At 37.0% G+C, this 19,852-nt stretch overlaps 1 protein-coding gene across 1 annotated transcript in view; it reads right to left on the bottom strand.

Annotated features, from left to right (window-relative positions):
* Positions 1–922: 922 nt before the first annotated feature.
* Positions 923–19,852, bottom strand: part of LOC121733586 — a 44,802-nt gene continuing 25,872 nt past the window's right edge. Inside the window, exons 4-5 of the mRNA XM_042123882.1 lie at positions 9,077–9,218; positions 923–1,646 (exon numbers count right to left, since the gene is read on the bottom strand). Coding sequence (XP_041979816.1) covers positions 1,430–1,646; positions 9,077–9,218 — 359 coding nt within the window. The 3' untranslated portion in view covers positions 923–1,429. The remainder of the gene's footprint in view (positions 1,647–9,076; positions 9,219–19,852) is intronic.

The raw sequence follows: 19,852 nt of genomic DNA, 5'->3' as shown, positions 1-19,852 counted from the left end.
ACAGCATTTGTGATATTTTAAATTTCAAGTACATAAAATTTGTTTTAAATAGATAAAATGAGTTCTAATGACAGGTGAAGTACAGCGTGCGTATGCGACAAAAATTAGACGAGATGAGACGTAGTGAATATTATTATGGTGATAAATGAAAATGATAAAATATGTGTGTAACAAAAATGATTTCTTATTTTTTAAACAAATAATACTTTGAAATAAAACTAAGTATTAGTTTTATTCCAAAGTATTATTATATCACAAAATTTGAAATTATAACTGTGACAGTACACCAAGTAGTTAATTATATCTTATATCTTAAAACGAGCTCTCTCTCATCTTTATCTAACAATTTTCATGAAATTTAGTATATAGGGGGTTTCTGGGGCGATAAATCGATCTAGCTAGGAATCATTTTCAGAAAATGTCTTTTTATTCGTGTTTTATCGATAATCGATAAACTGAAAAATATGACTCTTCCTGACATCTATTGGCGAATAATAATACCATTTTGTGAGCAACTAATTGTTTTAACGACCAGCAGATGGCGTTATTAAGTAACACGAATTCAATGAGTGTTTGCTATACCGAGCAAAGCTCGGTCATCCAGGTACTTATCATTATAGTAGTAACTTTACTCGCCTGTTTTTATTTTTATATAATATACAGGGTGTAACAAAAATAAGTGATAATACTTTAGGGTGTGTACGTGTGCGTTGAAAGACCAAAATTTTTTTTTACTTTTGTATGGGGAAACTCGTGACGCTCGGGTCCTTACCCATACAAAAGTGAAAAAAAAATCGTCTTTCAGCGCTGCTACTTTCACAAGGAACACTCTACAAGGAACACGTACACACCCTAAAGTATCATCACTTATTTTTGTTACACACTGTATAGATTCTTTCCCAGGACCTCATCAATTGATCAACACACGCTAGTAAAATAAATATTACAGTAATTGCGCTGTGATGTCTAGGTAATTTCTACATAAAATTCTTATCACACACTTATAATTCAATTCTGGATATTTACATAAACTACAAAGATAATCATAATTAATAGGATTTGTAGATATAAAACGGGCAAAACAGAATAACATTCGTTGTACAATGATAAAAATACGACTATTGACTAGAATTTATGACATCAATTAACTTTATCTATATTGTAGACACTTTTATTTATTCACTACTCAAAGTATCATCTACCAGACGGATAAAAAAAATCGTTACTACCCGTTTGCCGCTGTCAACTACCGTTCTCTCACTCACTCACATTCACTCACAGAACCGAGTGAGTGAGAAAACTGTAGTTGGCAGCGGCAAACTTAGCGCGAACGGGTAATACATTATTTACACTACACTTATAGCCTGCTTATAGGTTTCGTGTTTCGTGTGTTCACACTTCACGATTAGTCACTGTGACAACCACTAGTTTATATCCTATTGGGATACAGTAGTACGCCAGAAAGTGCAGTCAGCAATGGCGCTGCGATGTGTGTGTGCGGCGCTGAGCAATAAGCGCGCGGTTGTTGCGAGCAAGCGGCAACATCTTGCGCGAGCACCCACGCCATCTTGCGCAACAAGTTGCCTGCGCCCGCCGAACACGATCGGCCAGCGTGTGCGACGCACATTATAAACGCGTCACGAGCGCTAGAAAGAAAAAAAAAAGTTAACTAACGCTAGAAAAAAAATGTTTTGTTTATAATCTTCGTCGATACTATGATTTTTTTAATTTAGATGTCATGATTTTATATTTAAGTTAAATAAGTGTAGATTAAAATCGGAACATTCAATGTGTCATGGCCTTATTACATACAAAAATTTCAGCCAAATTATACAGCCTGCCAAACAAAGAATAACAAAATTCAAAATCCTGTAAATGTTGTGTAAGTTGTTTGTTATAATGTTGATAAAGCAAAATATTTACTGTCTGCAAAATACATGTTTTAACTTTTATCTAAACAAAAAAGTTTTTCATCTCAGCTTTCGGGGTAAAATGTAAACATCCTTGTTTGCCTTCAAAGGTTAATGATGAGATAAAAAATAAAACAAAGCTACTTCAATATCGAGGATCGAAAAAACATTCATCAAAAATATATTATATTATTCTAAACGATTAAGTACTAAAAATTAAATAAAGTTTGTTTAGTCGGGTCGCTTAGAGATAATATTTTTATGCTTCGAAAGAGTTTTTAATTCTGTAGTCCCAAATAAGTATACTTTTATTTATCCAAACGGGGTTCTGAATCATCGGTAATGTAAATAAATGTCTTTAACAATTCCCCAATGAGAGTGAGAGCCGTAATGGTTTTTTAACCATATGATTGATCCCACGATCAATCAACAATGGCATCGCACCAGCTTGTATGCAGCTGGGGCCTTTGTGTTAGGTATTTGTTGTATGCCTTTGAATTTCCTATACAATAAACTTATACAAACTACATACATAATTAGTTCCTGAGCTCATGTACTATAGCTGTTACGATTACGGCAAGTACATAATTGTAATGTGATAACAGGGGGATGTGCCAAAATCTTTTCGTTTTCGCTTCGTTATAGAATCGCCGATAAAAATGTATGGAATTGACATAAGCGTTCGCTAGTATGATGTTGACGTTCGACTCGTCTTATGTCAATTCCATACATTTTGACCGGCGCGGACGATTCTATAACGAAGCGAAAACGAAAAAGTTTCGGGTAAATGGCCAGGTATCATGTCATTATATCCTAAAAATTTGAACTATCTGGCATTATCCAAACCAAAGTTATGAGGGTTCAAAAATACGACGAAACGTTTTGAGAGAAGTCGGTTAAAAAGGTAGGTAGTGCCCTTGAGCTTCGCTTGGCTCGCCTTGGCGGGGGCACTAGCGTGCACCCAGATCTCTTTTCGACGTATCATTATATTTTTTAGACAAATTTTATATCATTATTATCTTAATGTGTTGCTTATTACTTGTTATTTCTTATAAAATCAAAAGTATTATTTAGCAAAATTAGGATTTTACAATACCAAAGTTACTCAATTCAATTAAATATGTATTTTGTGTAATACTTTCACATTAAGGGATCGCTCCTTCTTTTACATGAAATCTTATTTAAGGGCTTTTGACGTAAATATAAGAGACAAGGCGCCAAAAATTAAAGATACCTACTGGCTTTTACTCGTCAGTCTTCAACGGACGCTTCTAATCTTGACATTACATTTTGTCTACTGCCCACTTTGAGAGCAAAATATTATGTTTTAGCGCCCCCTTTGTTTCAATTTATCCCGATGAAATACATTAGCCCCAACTCCCAAGCCTTTACATAACGCCCCCATTTTTTTCTGGGTCCCACATCTTTAGACCTTCAGCGCCCACTGGGGGGCGTTATAACCACTTTGGGAAAGACTTATGTAGATTGTAGCTAAATAGAATAATTTAATCTTATTTTTTTTGTTTTAAACGTACACATGTTTTAAGATCCCGATAAAAAGACAGTGGTAAATGGTAAACAGTTGTTGTTCATTAGAATACACATTTTTAATTACTATAATCAACTACGAATAACAAAAACTAAGGAAAAGTAACTCCGTCAAAAAACATGCTCCACAATACTTGTCAAAAAAGTGTACCAGGTACACATTTCAATACATTAGCAATATTTAGGTGACCTTGAGCGGTACTAGGCTGACGTTACATGACAGATCAAAAGGAACCAAATTTAAAACGGTAATAGTATGGGGGTTACGATTCCTTAGTTTTTATTATTCGTAGATAATCAATAATATTATAAACCCTGCTTAGGCAACGCTAATCTAATTTCCAATCTAGAGTTTCCTAGTGTGTTTGCCTTGATTATAAAATCGAGATATCAAGTCGGAGATGGAAAATTCTATTTGTATTTTGAATTATATGCTCAGTACAGTGTATAAGAACAATATAGTGTGTTTTCTTTTTGTATTTTTATCAATTAGTATAAGTAACAATAGCATTTATTATTTAAAACTAGCTGTTGCCCGCGACTTCGTCCGCGTGGACTTTAGTTTATAGTTGTCATCAGGCCCGATCTAGCCATTTAGCCGCTCCAGGCAAAGATCATTTTCGCTGCCCTTTACATATACAGGAAACATATTTGTTGGGGGAAATTGGGAGGAGCATTTAAGTAAAATACTCAAATATTTCCACTAGCAAACTTAAGGTAGGTTACCTGGTAAAATTCTCAAACTTAAGTGGTGGATGGCTAGGTTGGAAGATAGGAATAAGTCAATTTCGCCGCCCCCCATTTTTGCCGCTCTGGGCAAATGCCCGGCTCGGCCCTGGTTGTCATCGATTGAATAGTTTACGCGCAAATCATAAAAGTGCGGGAAGTATTATATTTTCCAGGACAAAAAGCATTCCTTGTCCTGAGATTCAAAGTATCCCCATGCCAAATTTGATCGAAATAGATTAAATAGTTTGGGCGAACATCATAAAAGTTTATTGCGCGGGAGCCTTTCCGGGACAAAAGTATCCCTTGTCCTTTCCCGAGACTCAAAGTATATCCATACCAAAATTCATCAAAATCGATTGAATAGTTTACGCGCAAATTATAAGAGTATATTGTGCAGTAACCGTACATTTTTCCGGGATAATATTATGTTCTTTTACGGGACTCAAAGTATCTTTATACCAAATTTCAGCAAAATCGGTCCAGCCGTTTATGCGTGATTTCGTGACCAAGGGATTACCAAGGGGCGTAGCCAAATGGCAAAAAACGGAACCCTTATAGATTTGTCATGTCTGTCTGTCTGTCTGTCCGTCCGTATATTACAGCCACTTTTCTCCGAAACTATAAGAGCTATTTAAATATACTATTGAAACTTGGTACCTAAGTAGATGTAGACTGTAGTCTGTGAACCGCATTAAGATTTTGATACAAAAATGGAAAAATTTGTAAAAATTTTAGGGGTCCCCTGGATAGGTACTACTGAAAAAAAACCGGCCAAGTGCGAGTCGGACTCGCGCACCGAGGGTTCCGACAGCTTAAAGGTATTATAGACCTGAGTATTTGGTATGAATTTCAATTTAATACCTCTACGCGTTTATGAGGAAATGGGTAGTAAGTTTAAAATTATTAAAAAAAAATATATTATGTGATGTAACTAAAAATTTATGGTTTTCGTAATTTTTCCTTTATCTATGCTATAAGACGTTGCTTCGTACCAAATTTCAAGATTCTGAGTTCACGGGAAGCACCCTGTAGGTTTTGATTCCCTTGCAAGTGTCGAAAATTTGCGGCATAAACGGCTGTATCTTTTGATTGCGTTGGCTTAGAAGTTTGATTTTTTCACAGCTTCAAGGGACAGTAGACCTGAGTAATTGATATAAATTTCAGCTTCATACCTCCACGCGTTCCTGAGAAAAAGGGTCTTGACAGACGGACAGACGGACAACAAAGTGATCCTATAAGGGTTCCGTTTTTTCCTTTTGAGGTACGGAACCCTAAAAAACATTTTTTCATCTAACCTATAGTTTATTTTAATCTAAACCTAGTTTGCGAGAGAGACTCCTCTAATGTGGTAAAATGTGTCCCCCCCCCCCTTTAACTTCTAAAGTAGGGTTCATAATAAATCTAAAAAAATATGTGATGTACATTACTATAAAAACTACCAACGACAATTGGTTTGAACGAGATCTAGCAAGTAGTTTTTTTATACGTCATAAATGTTAAGCCTTAAACTTGTTTTTTCATCTAACTTATGCGTGTGGGGTATACCTAAATAGTTTGCGAGAGAGACTCTTCCAAAGTGGTAAAATGTGCCCCCCCGCCTCTAACTTCTAAAGTAGGGGTGTGATAAGTCTAAAAAAATATATGATGTACATTACCATAAAAACTACCAACGAAAATTAGCTTGAACGAAATCTAGCAAGTAGTACGTCATAAATGGTAAACCTTAAATTAACTTTCACAAAATCAACCGAAATATAAAAATATTTCAAAAACCTTTTAATTTCATAAAAATAAACCTTACTACTGCTGCGGAACCCTTCATGGGCGAGTCCAACTCGCACTTGGCCGGTTTTATTTATATAGATAGCCGAGGAATTTGACCTATGTTTCACTTTAATAATTATTTAACAACATTTAGGTGACTTCTAAATGATTTTTAAGAAAGTAAGGAGTAAAAAAGAGGGCGGATCGCCTGCTGGAAAGCGACCTACGCCTACGCCCATAGACGTTCGAAGACTTGCGAGTCATTTTAAACTCCTTTTCCCTTAAAGGTTTAAAAGTCGTATACTGCATAGTTTTTAATAACGCTTACTAAAACCCTTACGTTATAAAGTGATCGACCAGTTCAATTTTAGTAGTTAACAAAGTTTAACAAAGTTCTAACACATTTACAAGTTGTAGTTTGATGCTGGGGGCGACACGATGCCATAAATTATGCTCGCATTAAAACCAAACTCGCTCCAAACTTCGCGAGTTATAACGATCGAGACATGTGGACACCGCTCTTGGTCTAGTTTGTTTCCGACATTTACATAATTTACTCGAGTTTTGTGCTGTACTTTATCTGTTACATATTTTGTTTGACCAATATTGAATATTACGTATCAATTAACCATAATCAATCTTCTCCAAAGCAGCTAAACCGATTTAAACGAAATATCGTATGGAACATAAGTAGTTTTTACCCTAAAAATGTACGGTTCCCGCATGATATACGTATAATCTAGTGATATTGTAGAAAGTTGATCGCACCTAATATTATAATACTCGTAATAGCACTATACTGAGCTTTGGTTGAAGAGGTGATACGATGCATAGAAAGACATAACTCTGCGTCCGTTTTCTTGCACGTGGAAGCAGTTTGTCTACAGTCGAGCCTTGCGTGTAGAAATCTAATACCAGACACCTGTTTCTTGAATAGAGCTAGGCCATCCATAATCTATACTTATAAAATTACATGTCCTGACTGACTGACTGATTCATCATCGCTGAGCAAAAACTGTAAAAGTTACAGCCACGAAATTTGGTGAGTAGGGTTATTTTATTAAGTAGACACCCACTAAGGAAGGAATTTTGAAAATTTTACCCCGAAGGGGGTGAAGTAAGGGTTGAAAGTTTTAATGAAAGTCCGTCATTTCTTGAGTTAGAAACATGAAACTTTATTTTTGGGTTATTGATTAAAAATGAATGGATACGTATTTAAGCGTTTTTGGAAATTCTACCCCCAAGGGGGTGAAATCGGGGTTGAAAGTTTGAATGAAACTCCGTTATTTCTTGAGTTAGAAACATGAAATTTTATGTTTGGGTTATTGATTAAAAATGATTGGATACGTGTTTAAGCGTTTCTGAAAATTCTACCCCCAAGGGGGTGAAATAGAGGTTGAAAGTTTAAATGAAAGTCCGTCATTTCTTAAGTTAGAAACATGAAAGTTTATTTTTGGACTGCTGATTAAAAATGAATGGATAGGTATTTAAGCGTTTTAAGAAATTCTACCCCCAAGGGGGTGAAATTGGAGTTGAAAGTTTGAATGTAAGTCCGTCATTTCTTGAGTTAGAAACATGAAACTTTATTTTTATGCTATTGATTAAAAATGAATGGATACGTATTTAAGTGTTTCTGGTAATTCTATCCCCAAGGGATGAAATTGGGGTAGAAAGTTTCAATGAAAGTCCGTCATTTCTTGAGTTAGAAACATGAAAGTTTATTGACGTTTGCGTTTGACGTTTGCTTAAATAGGGTCCGTTTTTACCCTTTGTATAAGGAACCACAAAAACAAAAAGGAGAAAACTATCCATCTTTGTTATTATACTATGTTAACGCGGATGAAGTCGCGGGCAACAGCTAGTATCATAATATGGGGGGTTCAGTGGAGTTGTCGTTCGTATTTCTAACCTACGAGGCGGCATAAACAATGAATTTAAAATAAAACCTACTAAAGGACTAAGTTCTAATTTCTAAAAATATCTTCAGAACCTCTTAAATTGTTTTAGAAACGAAAGTTTCTACATTGTACATTGAAAAATGTACAGGTAACAGAACATACCACCAATTTAAATACTACAAAATTAAACCCGAACTGGTTTAATTTTGTAGTATTTACTTATCTGACTTCACCGCCCAGTATCGGCTCTTTTGGAAAGTTAGCGAAAGTTTCTGAAACTGTCATTATTCAGGAACATACCAGCACAGCTCGGCGTTTCTATTGAAATTAAACTTTTTAATCGGGACTTAACGCGACTTATTTAAGTAGTAATGCTACTACGAGTACATACTTTTTCTCGACTACTTAAATAAGTCGCGTTAAGTCCCGATTAAAAAGTTTAATTATAAGGCAACGCGAAAGTTAAAAATGTTTCTATTGAAGTGTAGGTGATGTGGTGTGACCGCTCGGAGATGTCTCGCACCGCCTGCTGCAGCTCGTCCGCGCAGCGTGACCAGTCCGGCGACACCATCGCCCAGCAGGTCGGCTGTTTCAGAAACTCACAGTGTTCAGAAACTTACCAGCACAGCTCGGCGTTTCTATTGAAGTAGGTGATATGGTGTGACCCAATGATATTCTACTTATACAGATATGTTACGTCCATACCATTTTCCGGCTTAAATCTCTTCCGAATAATTTTCAAATTCAAAATTGCAAAAATTGAATCGTATGTTTAAAAATAGAACTGTCTCTTTCTTCGCCTGAGCTGTGACGAAAATTCGATTTTTTCCAGATTGTTCGAAAAAATGTAAATAATCGAGGTATTTATTGCAATCAAAACATGTGGTAAGAGATTCCATGTGTTTTGTTTACTTTCGAGTCATAATTGGTACATTTTCGAAACACGCACGACGTCATTTTCAATTTATTTAGGTAAGACAAGACGTGGCACGTTCGTGACTGCAGACTAAATAACAGACGGCCCAATTAAGCCGTATTTGATCTTCACAACGCGCGCGGTATTAACATATCTGCTTTGAGTTTTTCATCATTGGTGTGATCGCTCAGAGATGTCTCGCACTGCCTGCTGCAGCTCGTCCGCGCACCGTGACCAGTCCGGTGACACCATCGCCCAGCAGGTCGGCTGTTTTATAAAGTTTCAGAAACTCTCAGTGTTCAGAAATTTACCAGCACAACTCGGCGTTTCTGTTGAAGTAGGTGATGTGGTGCGACCGCTCGGAGATGTCTCGCACTGCCTGCTGCAGCTCGTCCGCGCAGCGTGACCAGTCCGGCGACACCATCGCCCAGCACGTCGGCTCTTTCAAAAAGTCTGGGAAAAAGTTTTAGAAACTTTATCGGAGTTTCTATAGGTGATTTTACTGTTAGGTTCACTGTCTAATTAGAATAAATTATCTGCGTTGACCACTACGTGTTATTCAAAAATGCTTCCTAGAATTTCATTTGCCTCGCGCCATCAGCGCCGATGCTTAGCTTTTTCAGAAAGTCTGCGAGAAAGTTTCAGAAACTTTAGGAGCTTGGTTCGCAGATTTTATTGTCGCGCAGACCGCACGCAGACCGTTAGCGACGACGCCGAAATGTATGAATCATTATTATCAGCGTTGACCGCTACGCGTTGTTCAAATACGCTTTCTATAATTTCATACATAGATACAGTCTATACTAATTTTATAAAGCGGAAGAGTTTGTTAGTTTGTTTGTTCGTTTGAACGCGCTAATCTCAGGAACGATTTGAAAAAATCTTTCAGTGTTAGATTTATCGAGGAAGGCTATAGGCTATATTTTATCACGCTAATACTAATGGGAAGAGCGAAGAAATAGAGGAAAGTGTGGAAAGAACGGGGGGGAATTATTTGAAAGGGCTTATTTGAACGCGCTAATCTCAGGAACTACTGGTCATTATATACACATATAATTATAGTAAATATCGGTATCAAAATTGACAAAATTTCATGTTATTTTAATTAATTTTCAGGGAATTTTCATTTTTGTTTAACAACTGAAATATTAACTATTTTGTACAAATTTCTCTTACTGAATATTCCGTTTATTTTGAAACCGAAAATAATAATTTTATAAATATAGATAATTGTGAATATTGTAAGTGCCTCCCTATTCCCATTATAAATTATTTGCTAAGAGTAAAACGGGACCATATTACTGAGACTTCGATGTCTGTGCGTCTATCTGCCTGTCTGCCTCTACTCTCCAGGCTACTCTCAAGAATCGCTACACTAGTTGTATATTATAATTGCTGCCTTTTATATACGATACGGAACCCTAAAAAACAAAAAGTGCAGTTAAACAAAAACAACTATAAATTGAGTTTACTCTGTTAAAAATCCAATCTCACCGTGTGAATTTATATAGCTCAATCCGTCTGCATACTAATAGTGCAACAAAAATGAAAAGCGACGCGACGTTCCTTTTCAATATGTCGGCTCTCGCTTTTAGAAAGTCGCTAACAATTTGAAATTGAAAGGAAAATTGGTGAAGGCAGACAGAACCCAGTTTATTAAGTTTAAAATCAAATAAAATGAAACCCCAAAGGAAAATTAAATATTCTCAAGTAAACGAAATTTGTCCGAAACGAAATTTGAGTGGTTCAAAAATTTCGTACTAAAAGTTTTCCAGAGTTTTAAAGCAATTAGCTCCCAAGTAAGATGTGAAATCAGTTTTTTAGTTCATCTCATTACGAGTAGGAATTTGAAATAAAGTCCAACTAAAAATATAAAAATTTGGTATTTTATTAACTGTGCAAGTGAATGAATACTAAATTTTTAGAAACTTGTATTTGAAATTTAAAAAAATCATTCTATTTTTCTTCCGTGTAGTCTACTATTTTAGAAAGTACAAGACGGTATTATAAAGGTAGCTTTTCGCAAGTCTCGGGCAAGAACATAATATTTTATATTAAGATAGTTTTATCCTGATTCCTGATAAATATACTATCCTAGTGTAAATAGCGAATTCTGGTGCAATAAAGTTGACAAACAATATATCGCACCTCCAGTCGTAAACTGGCTCAATTCAAAATTCATGTTTTTTGGCAAATGACCAAAACGTGTTTCGTTACTCGTCAGTTTTCTGGTATTCACACTATAACTTAATGAAATATTGAGCTATTCTCTAAATTCAAAGTGGTATTGATTATTTGGTCTATCCACTACACGAACGCATTAAAATTTTTGTATAAATAAAAAAAAAAATTAGTAAATTGGCTCTGAAAAAAAAACTTCAATTAAGGAGTCACTTTAGTTCTAAAAATATTTTTGAACGTTTGACTTAAACACAAATATGTCTCTTTATTTCTTAACAATATATTTGATTGAATGGTTTATTTATAAAAAAGTCACTTTAATTCTTAAATTTATCTATTTTTGCGGTAAAATACTAACTTTACTTATGTATATTCACTTAGGTGATAGGTATAATATATACTAAAATATATATTATGGTATGCGAAATAAAATATAAACTCAAATCAGGGTTATTTATTATCTGTTGATATAAAATTCTTAATTAATGCCTTAACAAAATATTTGTATAATATTATAATATAGTAGTGTTTCATAGTTTTGTACTTATTACAGACTGTCATAAAAAGTTTTGTAATAACTTGGAATCATATTTTTTTTACCAATTCTTTTAAGTCCTTATTTTGTTTTCTTTTAAGCCCAGTCCCTGTGAATATAACTGCTCCAATTCAATCTCGTTATAATCTCCTTTTCTATGAAGCTGTGTACGTTATCCGCTTCATTTTGAGTATGCCCTTCTATTAAGTATTTGTGGGTTATGCTCTCAATGTTATGCAATGAGGCTACAGCAAATGAATATAAGCTAGCGATTACTTTGTTTTTATTTTAACCGGCACAATTATCGGAGTAAAAAGTGACGTGCAACTTCTTATCGGGGTGCTTTTGACTCAACTTTTACTTGACTCCTTTAAGTAGTCATAGATACAGGATCCTATTTCATTAGGCCCCCTCATTCCTTGTGTCTCGTCCCAGAAGTAACAGTTTACTTGTCCATAAGAAGCTTATTTGTCTTGTTTTGTATTCAGTTCAGTTATCGTGAAGTCTAAGCAATTAATTTTAGAGCAATAGTAAAAATAGGATGGACTCGGGCATAGCATTGCAGACTGTTAGTCAAATCATCAGGGTCCCTTTTACGTTTTCTAGATAGGCGAGGAATGTCGTCAGATCTTGAAGAATTTCTAGGAGGCGAGGGTAATGAGGAGCTTGATCGCGAATACCTCACCCACCTCTACGTCTATTATTTGCGTATGTTGGGTCCGAGTCACTTAAGTCTGCAGCACTTTCGTTAGAATTAATTGGTGATAACTGATACCTGATAGTTTGGACGATTGTTAATCGTGAAGTTGATTTGGTTGAACTTGACTGATTTGAACTTGACGAGGAAGAACTGGACGATGACGAACTAGACGATCTCGATATGGTTGTAGCTTCCGCTATTGTAGAAGATGTTGGTGATCTACTTTCAGTTCTTTCCATATTTGCTTCTTCCTCAATTTGACAGGTATCTACTTGCATGTCAGTCGTCTGTGTGTTTTGTGGAAGACTGTTATGTTGTATACGTATATTCAAGCCTCTTTCTGAGGTGTTTTCAATAAAAGATGAACAGCTATCGGACAAATTTCTTTCAGTGATCTCTTCTTCTTGCGCGTTCAACATGTCAAAAATATGGTCAACTCTTCTCTTCATTATGTTACTTGAAAAAATCTGAAAAAAAAGTTCATCGTTTTATTAAAAAATCATAATACTAAACTGACCTAAACCTAAGTGCAACATCATGATTTAGACAATATTTATTCAGAAATGGACTTAGGAACAATAAAATCTAAAAAATATATAAATTCATAATTCAAATACAGACTCAAAGTATAAAAAGTTAAAAATTAATATAATGTTTTCAGTAATAAACTAACGATTTTTGCTTAAGGTCACAAAAATTTTGCTATTTACAATTGTAAAGAGACTTAAAACCATATTCGGTCACTTCACGAATGAAATAGACTTAAGTGGACTTACCGCCAGTTTTGTACTACAGTGACAGATAGAGACTTGAGCCACTTCTCCATTAGGTGCGCAGAGTCTCACTCCAACGACTCGTCCCGCAACACTAAATACGCCATTACATTAATGACCATACGTGCTGAATTCGCGCTTTTTTAAATCGTTCTGTATACTCAACTCAATTTATCGAAATTTTGGATTGAGGTGCGATATTATTCATGGATTCACATAGATGGATTAGTACATGATTCAGGCGTTACGTTAAATAAATGAGTTGTATCGATCCCATAACGCCCGTAGTTAAAGATACTAGAGATCGCCCAATGGTCGAAATTCGACCTTAGTTCCAACGATATTAGGACTACCTACTACCTATATTTTGTAAAAAATATTGACTTTTTTTTAAAACTCTTGTTGATCTCTCAGCTGATCTCAGACTGGCCGTGTAAGCATTGTCTAATAGTATCTCAGATTCAATAAAAAAAAACTATAGTCCATTTTCAATTTGTCACCTTGTTGTCAACTTCAACCATAAATAAAAGAGTATAATTCGTATGTATAGGCTTGTCACTCAAAAATCTGTCATTTTTCCTAGTGTGCGTGTTGTAGTATGTGTAATGTTTTATTTGTTAAAAAAATGTATGATAAAAGCATAATTTCAAAATAATATTAGCTCGATGAACTCCTTCACCATATAAACAGTGCAAAATTTCATTCACCCACGTTTCCCCATTTTTCGTCAAAAGGGATACAAAGTTTTTGGATCACGTATTAATATAGGTATAGATGAGCGAATGAAGTAGGTAACTGTTACGTTAGTAACATAGAATATCATTGAGGTAACTATTATCTAACATTTTATAACAAATTAACTCATTTTTTCCCCTTATTTTTTTAACAAACCTTGTAACCTAGGTAGATTGGATGACTTAGAATCCACCATCAGTGAGTTACGTAGTGAATTATTACAATTAAAAAGTAATAATTCATTATGTAGGTCACCCGAGCATCCGATCGACTCGATAAATATGCGTCGCGGAGCTCAGCGTGACACGCCGTTTTGCACGTCAGCGAAATCGAGTGGGTCAGCAACAGAAGTCGCCGTCAGCTCGCCGTCCGCGTCACCGCGTGACGTCGACACGAAATTGAGGCCATCGACTCAATCGAAAAAAAATTATGCGAGCGTCGCTGCTTGCCCCGCACCGCCCCCGCGGGCAAAAGCGAGGGGTGCAAAGGAGGGCCGCAAGGCTGAAAATCTTCGACTCGACAGGGACGAGAGCAGGAGGTGCGATGAGGAGGGCTTCGTTCTGGTGGAGAGGAGGAAGAAGAGGAAGCCCACCGTCCGCAACCACCGCGGCACCGCACCTTATGTGCCCGAGCTGCGCCTGCGGAGCGAGGTGCCCGCGACGCCGCTCTACGTGTCGCGCCTGCACTGGTCCATGACGGTCGAAGACGTCGTAAACTACATCCGCGAGAAGAGCACCTACACCTTGAGGGTGGTGCGTCTGCACTCTCGCCACAAAGTGAATTTCAGTTCCTTTGTGGTGAGAGTGCCGACTCAAGTTTTATCCATCTTCGAGGTGGAGGAGTTCTGGCCCGCCGGTGTAGTTTACCGGAGGTTCCGGGGGAGGCTCCCGAACGAAGCGCGCATCACGTCGCCGAAAGAGACTTTACGTGATAAAGTGTAGTGTGATTGTGTGTGTGAATGTGTAAATAATATACATTAGGATAAAATTGTTCGGCGTGCATCTGTTGTCTGATTGCCATAGCACAAGTTTTTACTTAGCATGGGATTAGACGACGTGATGTACGCTACCTAGCTTTTATCAAATCAAATCATTTAATCATTTAATTCAGGCATCAGAGGCCCATATAACAAATACCTTAAATCAACATACATATAATTATATAATAAATACCTTAAAACTAACATACATATTTTATATATACTTAATAACTAACACTGTCACATTTTGCCGGCGACGTGACTCGCTTCGTTCCGGAGTCTCCCCCGGAACCTCCGATAGACTACATCCATCGGCCAGAACTCCGGCGCCTCGAAAGTCGACAGAAGATTCGTCGGTACTCTCACCACAAAGGAGCTAAAGTTAACCTTGTGGCGAGACTGCAGACGCTCGACCCTCAGGCGCAGTGTCGTCTTCTTCTGGATGTAGTCCACGACATCCTGGACCTCCATGGACCAGTGCAGGCGGGATATGTACAGGGGCGTCGCGGGGACCTCGCTCCGCAGACGCAGCTCAGGTACATATGGTGCGGTGCCGCGATGGTTGCGGGCGGCGGGCTTCTTCCTCCTCTCCACCAGTATGAAGCCCTCCTCATCGCACCTCCTGCCTTCGTCCTTGCCAAGCCGAGAAGATTCCACCTTGCGGCTCTTCGTAGCCTTGCGGCTCTCAGTCTCGCGACTCTTCGGAGCCTTGCGGCTCTCATTCGCCCCATTAGTTTTCGCCCGCGGGGGAGGTGCGGGGCGACCAGCAACAGTCGCAAAGTTTTTCTGAGTCGCCTGAGGACTCGGGGTCGGCGCAACCGGGAGGGGAGCGGGGGCGGGGGCGGCAGCGGCGGTGTTCGTTGACCCGTCCGATGATAATGCTGACGGGCTAAACGTGCTCGCTTGCGCGCCACGACGAGTAGTGACGAATGCGGCATCAGCATCAGGTGACCTACATATTGAATTACCACTTTTTAATTGCGATAATTCAATACGTAAGTCACTGATCGTAGACTCTGATGCCTGCAATCTACCTCGAACTCCGGCCAGCTCCTCCTTCAGGAACCTGATGTCCTTCAGTAGGCTGACGACGTCGACGTGGTCCAATGTGACGGGTGGCAGCTTGTGGAGCTCCTTTGCCACAAAAGCCGGCACCTCATCAGGATCCGTCTGCTTCAGCAGGGAGATGATGTCCTGCACGCTCCTTTCCGTTCCGTCTCTTCGTCGCGACGGCATATTTGCGCTCTGTCCGAGCGTCTCGTATAGCAGCTGCTTGCCCTTGCAAATCTCCTCACTGGAGAAGGAGGACTTGCAGATCTGCATGATGCTGACCTCGTCCATAGTGTCGATGGCGTGCTGGATAAACGCCAGCAACTCGTTGGCCACGAGCGCCATGGTCACGTGCAGCGGAAATGTGCCGCGCGATTCGCAAAAATATTACTTTTGCTGCGTGTGTAACGCGGAGCACGACCGGTCGCTAACTCGACGCATTACACACTGTAAATTTTTTATACTATTGTAATTATTGTATGCTTAATAAAGAACTTGAATTTAAATTTGAACCTACTTATACTTCAATCATACAATCTACAACATTTTCCTGATTTCAAAATAATTTTCTCGGTCAGTAAAAAATAAAATAAAAATGTAAATTTTCAAATTGTTATTTACCCACTTCATCCACTCTGGTCTTCAGTTGGTATTTCAGGTTTAATTAAGCGGAGGCAGCTGACGAGAAAGTGACTGTACGAACAGACGGTTGAATTAATGGCCTTTTGTGTCTCAAATATAAAATATACAATCGTGCGTTGAAAGTAGCAGCTTTTTGTTAGTCAAAATTAGATGAACTCTATCCCAAACTGCTAAAAACTGAAATGTGATATAACTTATCTGGGAGGACGAGGCACTTCCTACCTTTTCTCGAAGTTTTTCGTCGTTTTTTAGGTTTAATAGGTTTAATAATGTTATTTAGGTGAGACTTTTAGTGAATATTTTGTATATTTTATATACCCAAACATTTTATACGCAATAATTATTTCTTGGAACTAGGATTAATAGTTTCAAAATTACATTTTAAATAGCTCTCTACCGATTTATGTTTAAATAGTATTTGTGCATCATTTGAAGTTAAAATATTAAACAGCACATTAGTAGTAAGTATAATATTATATTAAAACCGCGAATTATGCAATTTGAATTAGGGGTTTTTAAATATTCGTCAGGTTATCCATGCAATATTTTAAATCTTTTTTTCAACCGTCGCGTCGTCCGTAAAATTATGTAAAGCAGGGGGTTAAAAATCCAGGCGTTGAACATGGAATAACTTCGTTGGTCCTTATTATTATTCAGGACAGTTTTGTTCGTCAATTCATTACAAAGCCATCGACACTTCTTACAATTACTTTGTTAGGATTATGATAAAATTAAATAATCACTTTATTTTAATTACTTATATAAAAAAATATTGACATAAGCTCAATGACGTTTTTTGTAAGCTCCACATCAATTTAACTAATCATGAAATATTTCTGATTATGACTGTTATAAACCATCATAAAATCGCATTAAAACGGCAAGATTTAATAATAACTGAAGAGTTATTATTTGCAAGAGCGAGATTTAATAATAACAGAAGAGTGCAAGAACTTAAAGAACACAATAACTAACATTTTGGAACATACGGACATTTACTAATTTTTTCTTTACAATTTGAACAAACCTTGTAATTTATCTACTTCATCACCTGGCTAATATCTTGCTACTCATATAATGCACAGGTTTTTAATTTCAAATCATTTTTCCTTCCCTAAAGCCTCCATTTACATCGGAATTTTTTTTTACTGTTAGTAAGGGCCCTTCCACACGTCAGAAACGTGGGTCGTCAGTGCGCAAAAAATACGTCGTGTGGAAAGGCCCTTATCGTGTTCATCCCATAAAGTTAATATACATAGCGGAATAGAGCAACTATCTCGAGCTGTCAAACGAAACCGAAATTGGTTTCATCTGTGTGTAAAAATATGTGTACGTATACACTTACACAAGCATGATTGAACATGATTTCTATGAGATTAAATTGTCAACGTGCGGCACGTGCCGACTGGACGTCAAAAAAAGAGTGCTGGTGTCATGTATCACACGTCCCTTTTTACCACGCAGTGTTACTGATAGTGCCATCTCTCTTGCTCAGGCCTTTGTTTTTCTATTCCGCTAGGTATATTAACTTTATGGTTCATCCACTCACGTCTTCAAATAGCGAGGCTATTTGCAAAAAATATTGTGAATTGTCCAATGTTCATAGCCTGACCGTTACGAAATCACATATCATACGTAATTGCCGTATGGGATAACCGAGTGATCTAGTATGCATAGAGTTGGGTCATATCTCGTTACTCGTTACCACAACCAATAAAGGTAATACCAGTACACCGATTCTATTATTTTAATGAAATTAGCCCGTCGATCGTGGAAAAACGAGACACAATAGAATTTCTATTGTGTTTCGGTCACCGGTGACCATGTGTCTGAGATTGTTCTGGAACCTTTAGTCAAGAAATAGTAATTTCTATTTTCTAATTTCAATTTCTATAATTTTATAAAGAAGCTTGTTTGTGGACAGTAATTTTATAGCATAACTAGCTGTTGCCCGCGACTTCGTCCGCGTCAACAAAATGATTTTAATAACAAAAATAATTTCCCTTTTTATTAGGGTTACTTTTCCCTAATTTCATTTAATTTCAGTTTTCGTCAAGCATTAAATGGTAGGTAATCACTAATCATACATTTATGGACGTTTCTAATATTATTATCTAAGTTATGGGCATTAAAAGTAGTTTTCTACCCCCGTCTTTTCTTATATTTACCTAAAAGTGCACTTTAAAATATGGTTCAGATAATTCAATATCAGTGTCCTTTGTAATACCAAACCATTTGTTTCTGCTATCACAATTCAGTGGAGAACTGGGAGTGAACTGGAGAGGTGCCAATACTGTAACTCACTACCTTTTGCTGAGTGAGTCGCCAATCTCAATTTACCATCGAAATTGCCTAGGTGTACCCGCATTGCTGGCAATTTTAAAAGGTTTCCTTTGAATAAAAAGTTAGTTTTCTGCGTCGAAAAGTATCACAAGTGACTTTTTGACCGTTTTGTTAGGGTTGTTACATATTCGCAGAATAAGCAACGCATATCCGAAAGTAAGTAAGACAAGCTTAATTAAGTTTAGAAACTATAACCCGACTTTACCCGCGGGCGGTATTATTTCTAAGCCATTGACACCATATTTGTTCAAATCGTACTATGTAATGTAAGGGGGTGTCAAAAAATTACGTGAGGTGTTTAAGAGGGGGTCGAGTCAAATCTCATCTAATCTTACGTTGGAGAGAGGGGGGTCTCGGAAAATCTCACGTATTTTTTTTTCTCATTGTTACAAGAAAAATATAGTACTTACTTTGTACGTATGCTTAAGATTTAATCGTAAGCGTAATCATAATACGATTAAGATCATTCACTAATTCTTTCGAAAGAAAATAATTTCATTCATACTTTGACGTTATACATCTACTGACTGTCAAACAATCCAATGCGTTTACGTGAAACCTACATTTTGAAAAAAACTCACGTGAGATTGGGGGGTGGGGGAGGGGTTTGAATAAAATCTCACGAAATCCCACCAGGGGGGTAGGGAGGAAAAAAAACACCTCACGTAATCTAGATTATATATACGTGAGCAAAAAACTTTGGACACCTTTTGACGAATAATGCGGAAACGTAGGTGCATGAAATTTCGCACAGTTTAAATATTTTATAATATGGATAATGAGTGCATCGAGCCAATATTGTTTTAAAATTATTCTTTTATCATACCTTATTTTAATAAATAAAACATTACACACACTACAATGTGCACACTATGATATTTTGAATGACAAGCCTATGTTATGTCTATTGTGCCTATACACACGAATTATACTCTTTTATTTATGGTTAAAGTCTGTTTTCAAATAAAAAATGTTTTTTTTTTTTATTAAATCTGAAGTAGTCATTACTTTAAACGAGAAGCCAAAAGAAGAAGAAGGAAGTCAATATTTTGGTAATAGAATATTAACAGCATTGAAAGTTATAATTAAATTTAAGGCCGAATTTCGACCATTGGGCGATCTCTAGTATACTCAGATAAATTTCCCTTC

The sequence above is a fragment of the Aricia agestis genome, chromosome 14 (genome assembly GCF_905147365.1).
Source record: "Aricia agestis chromosome 14, ilAriAges1.1, whole genome shotgun sequence".
In the NCBI taxonomy this organism is placed as follows: Eukaryota; Metazoa; Arthropoda; class Insecta; order Lepidoptera; family Lycaenidae; genus Aricia; species Aricia agestis.
Note: the sequence above shows the minus strand (reverse complement) of the source record. Positions and strands in the feature narration are given on the sequence as shown.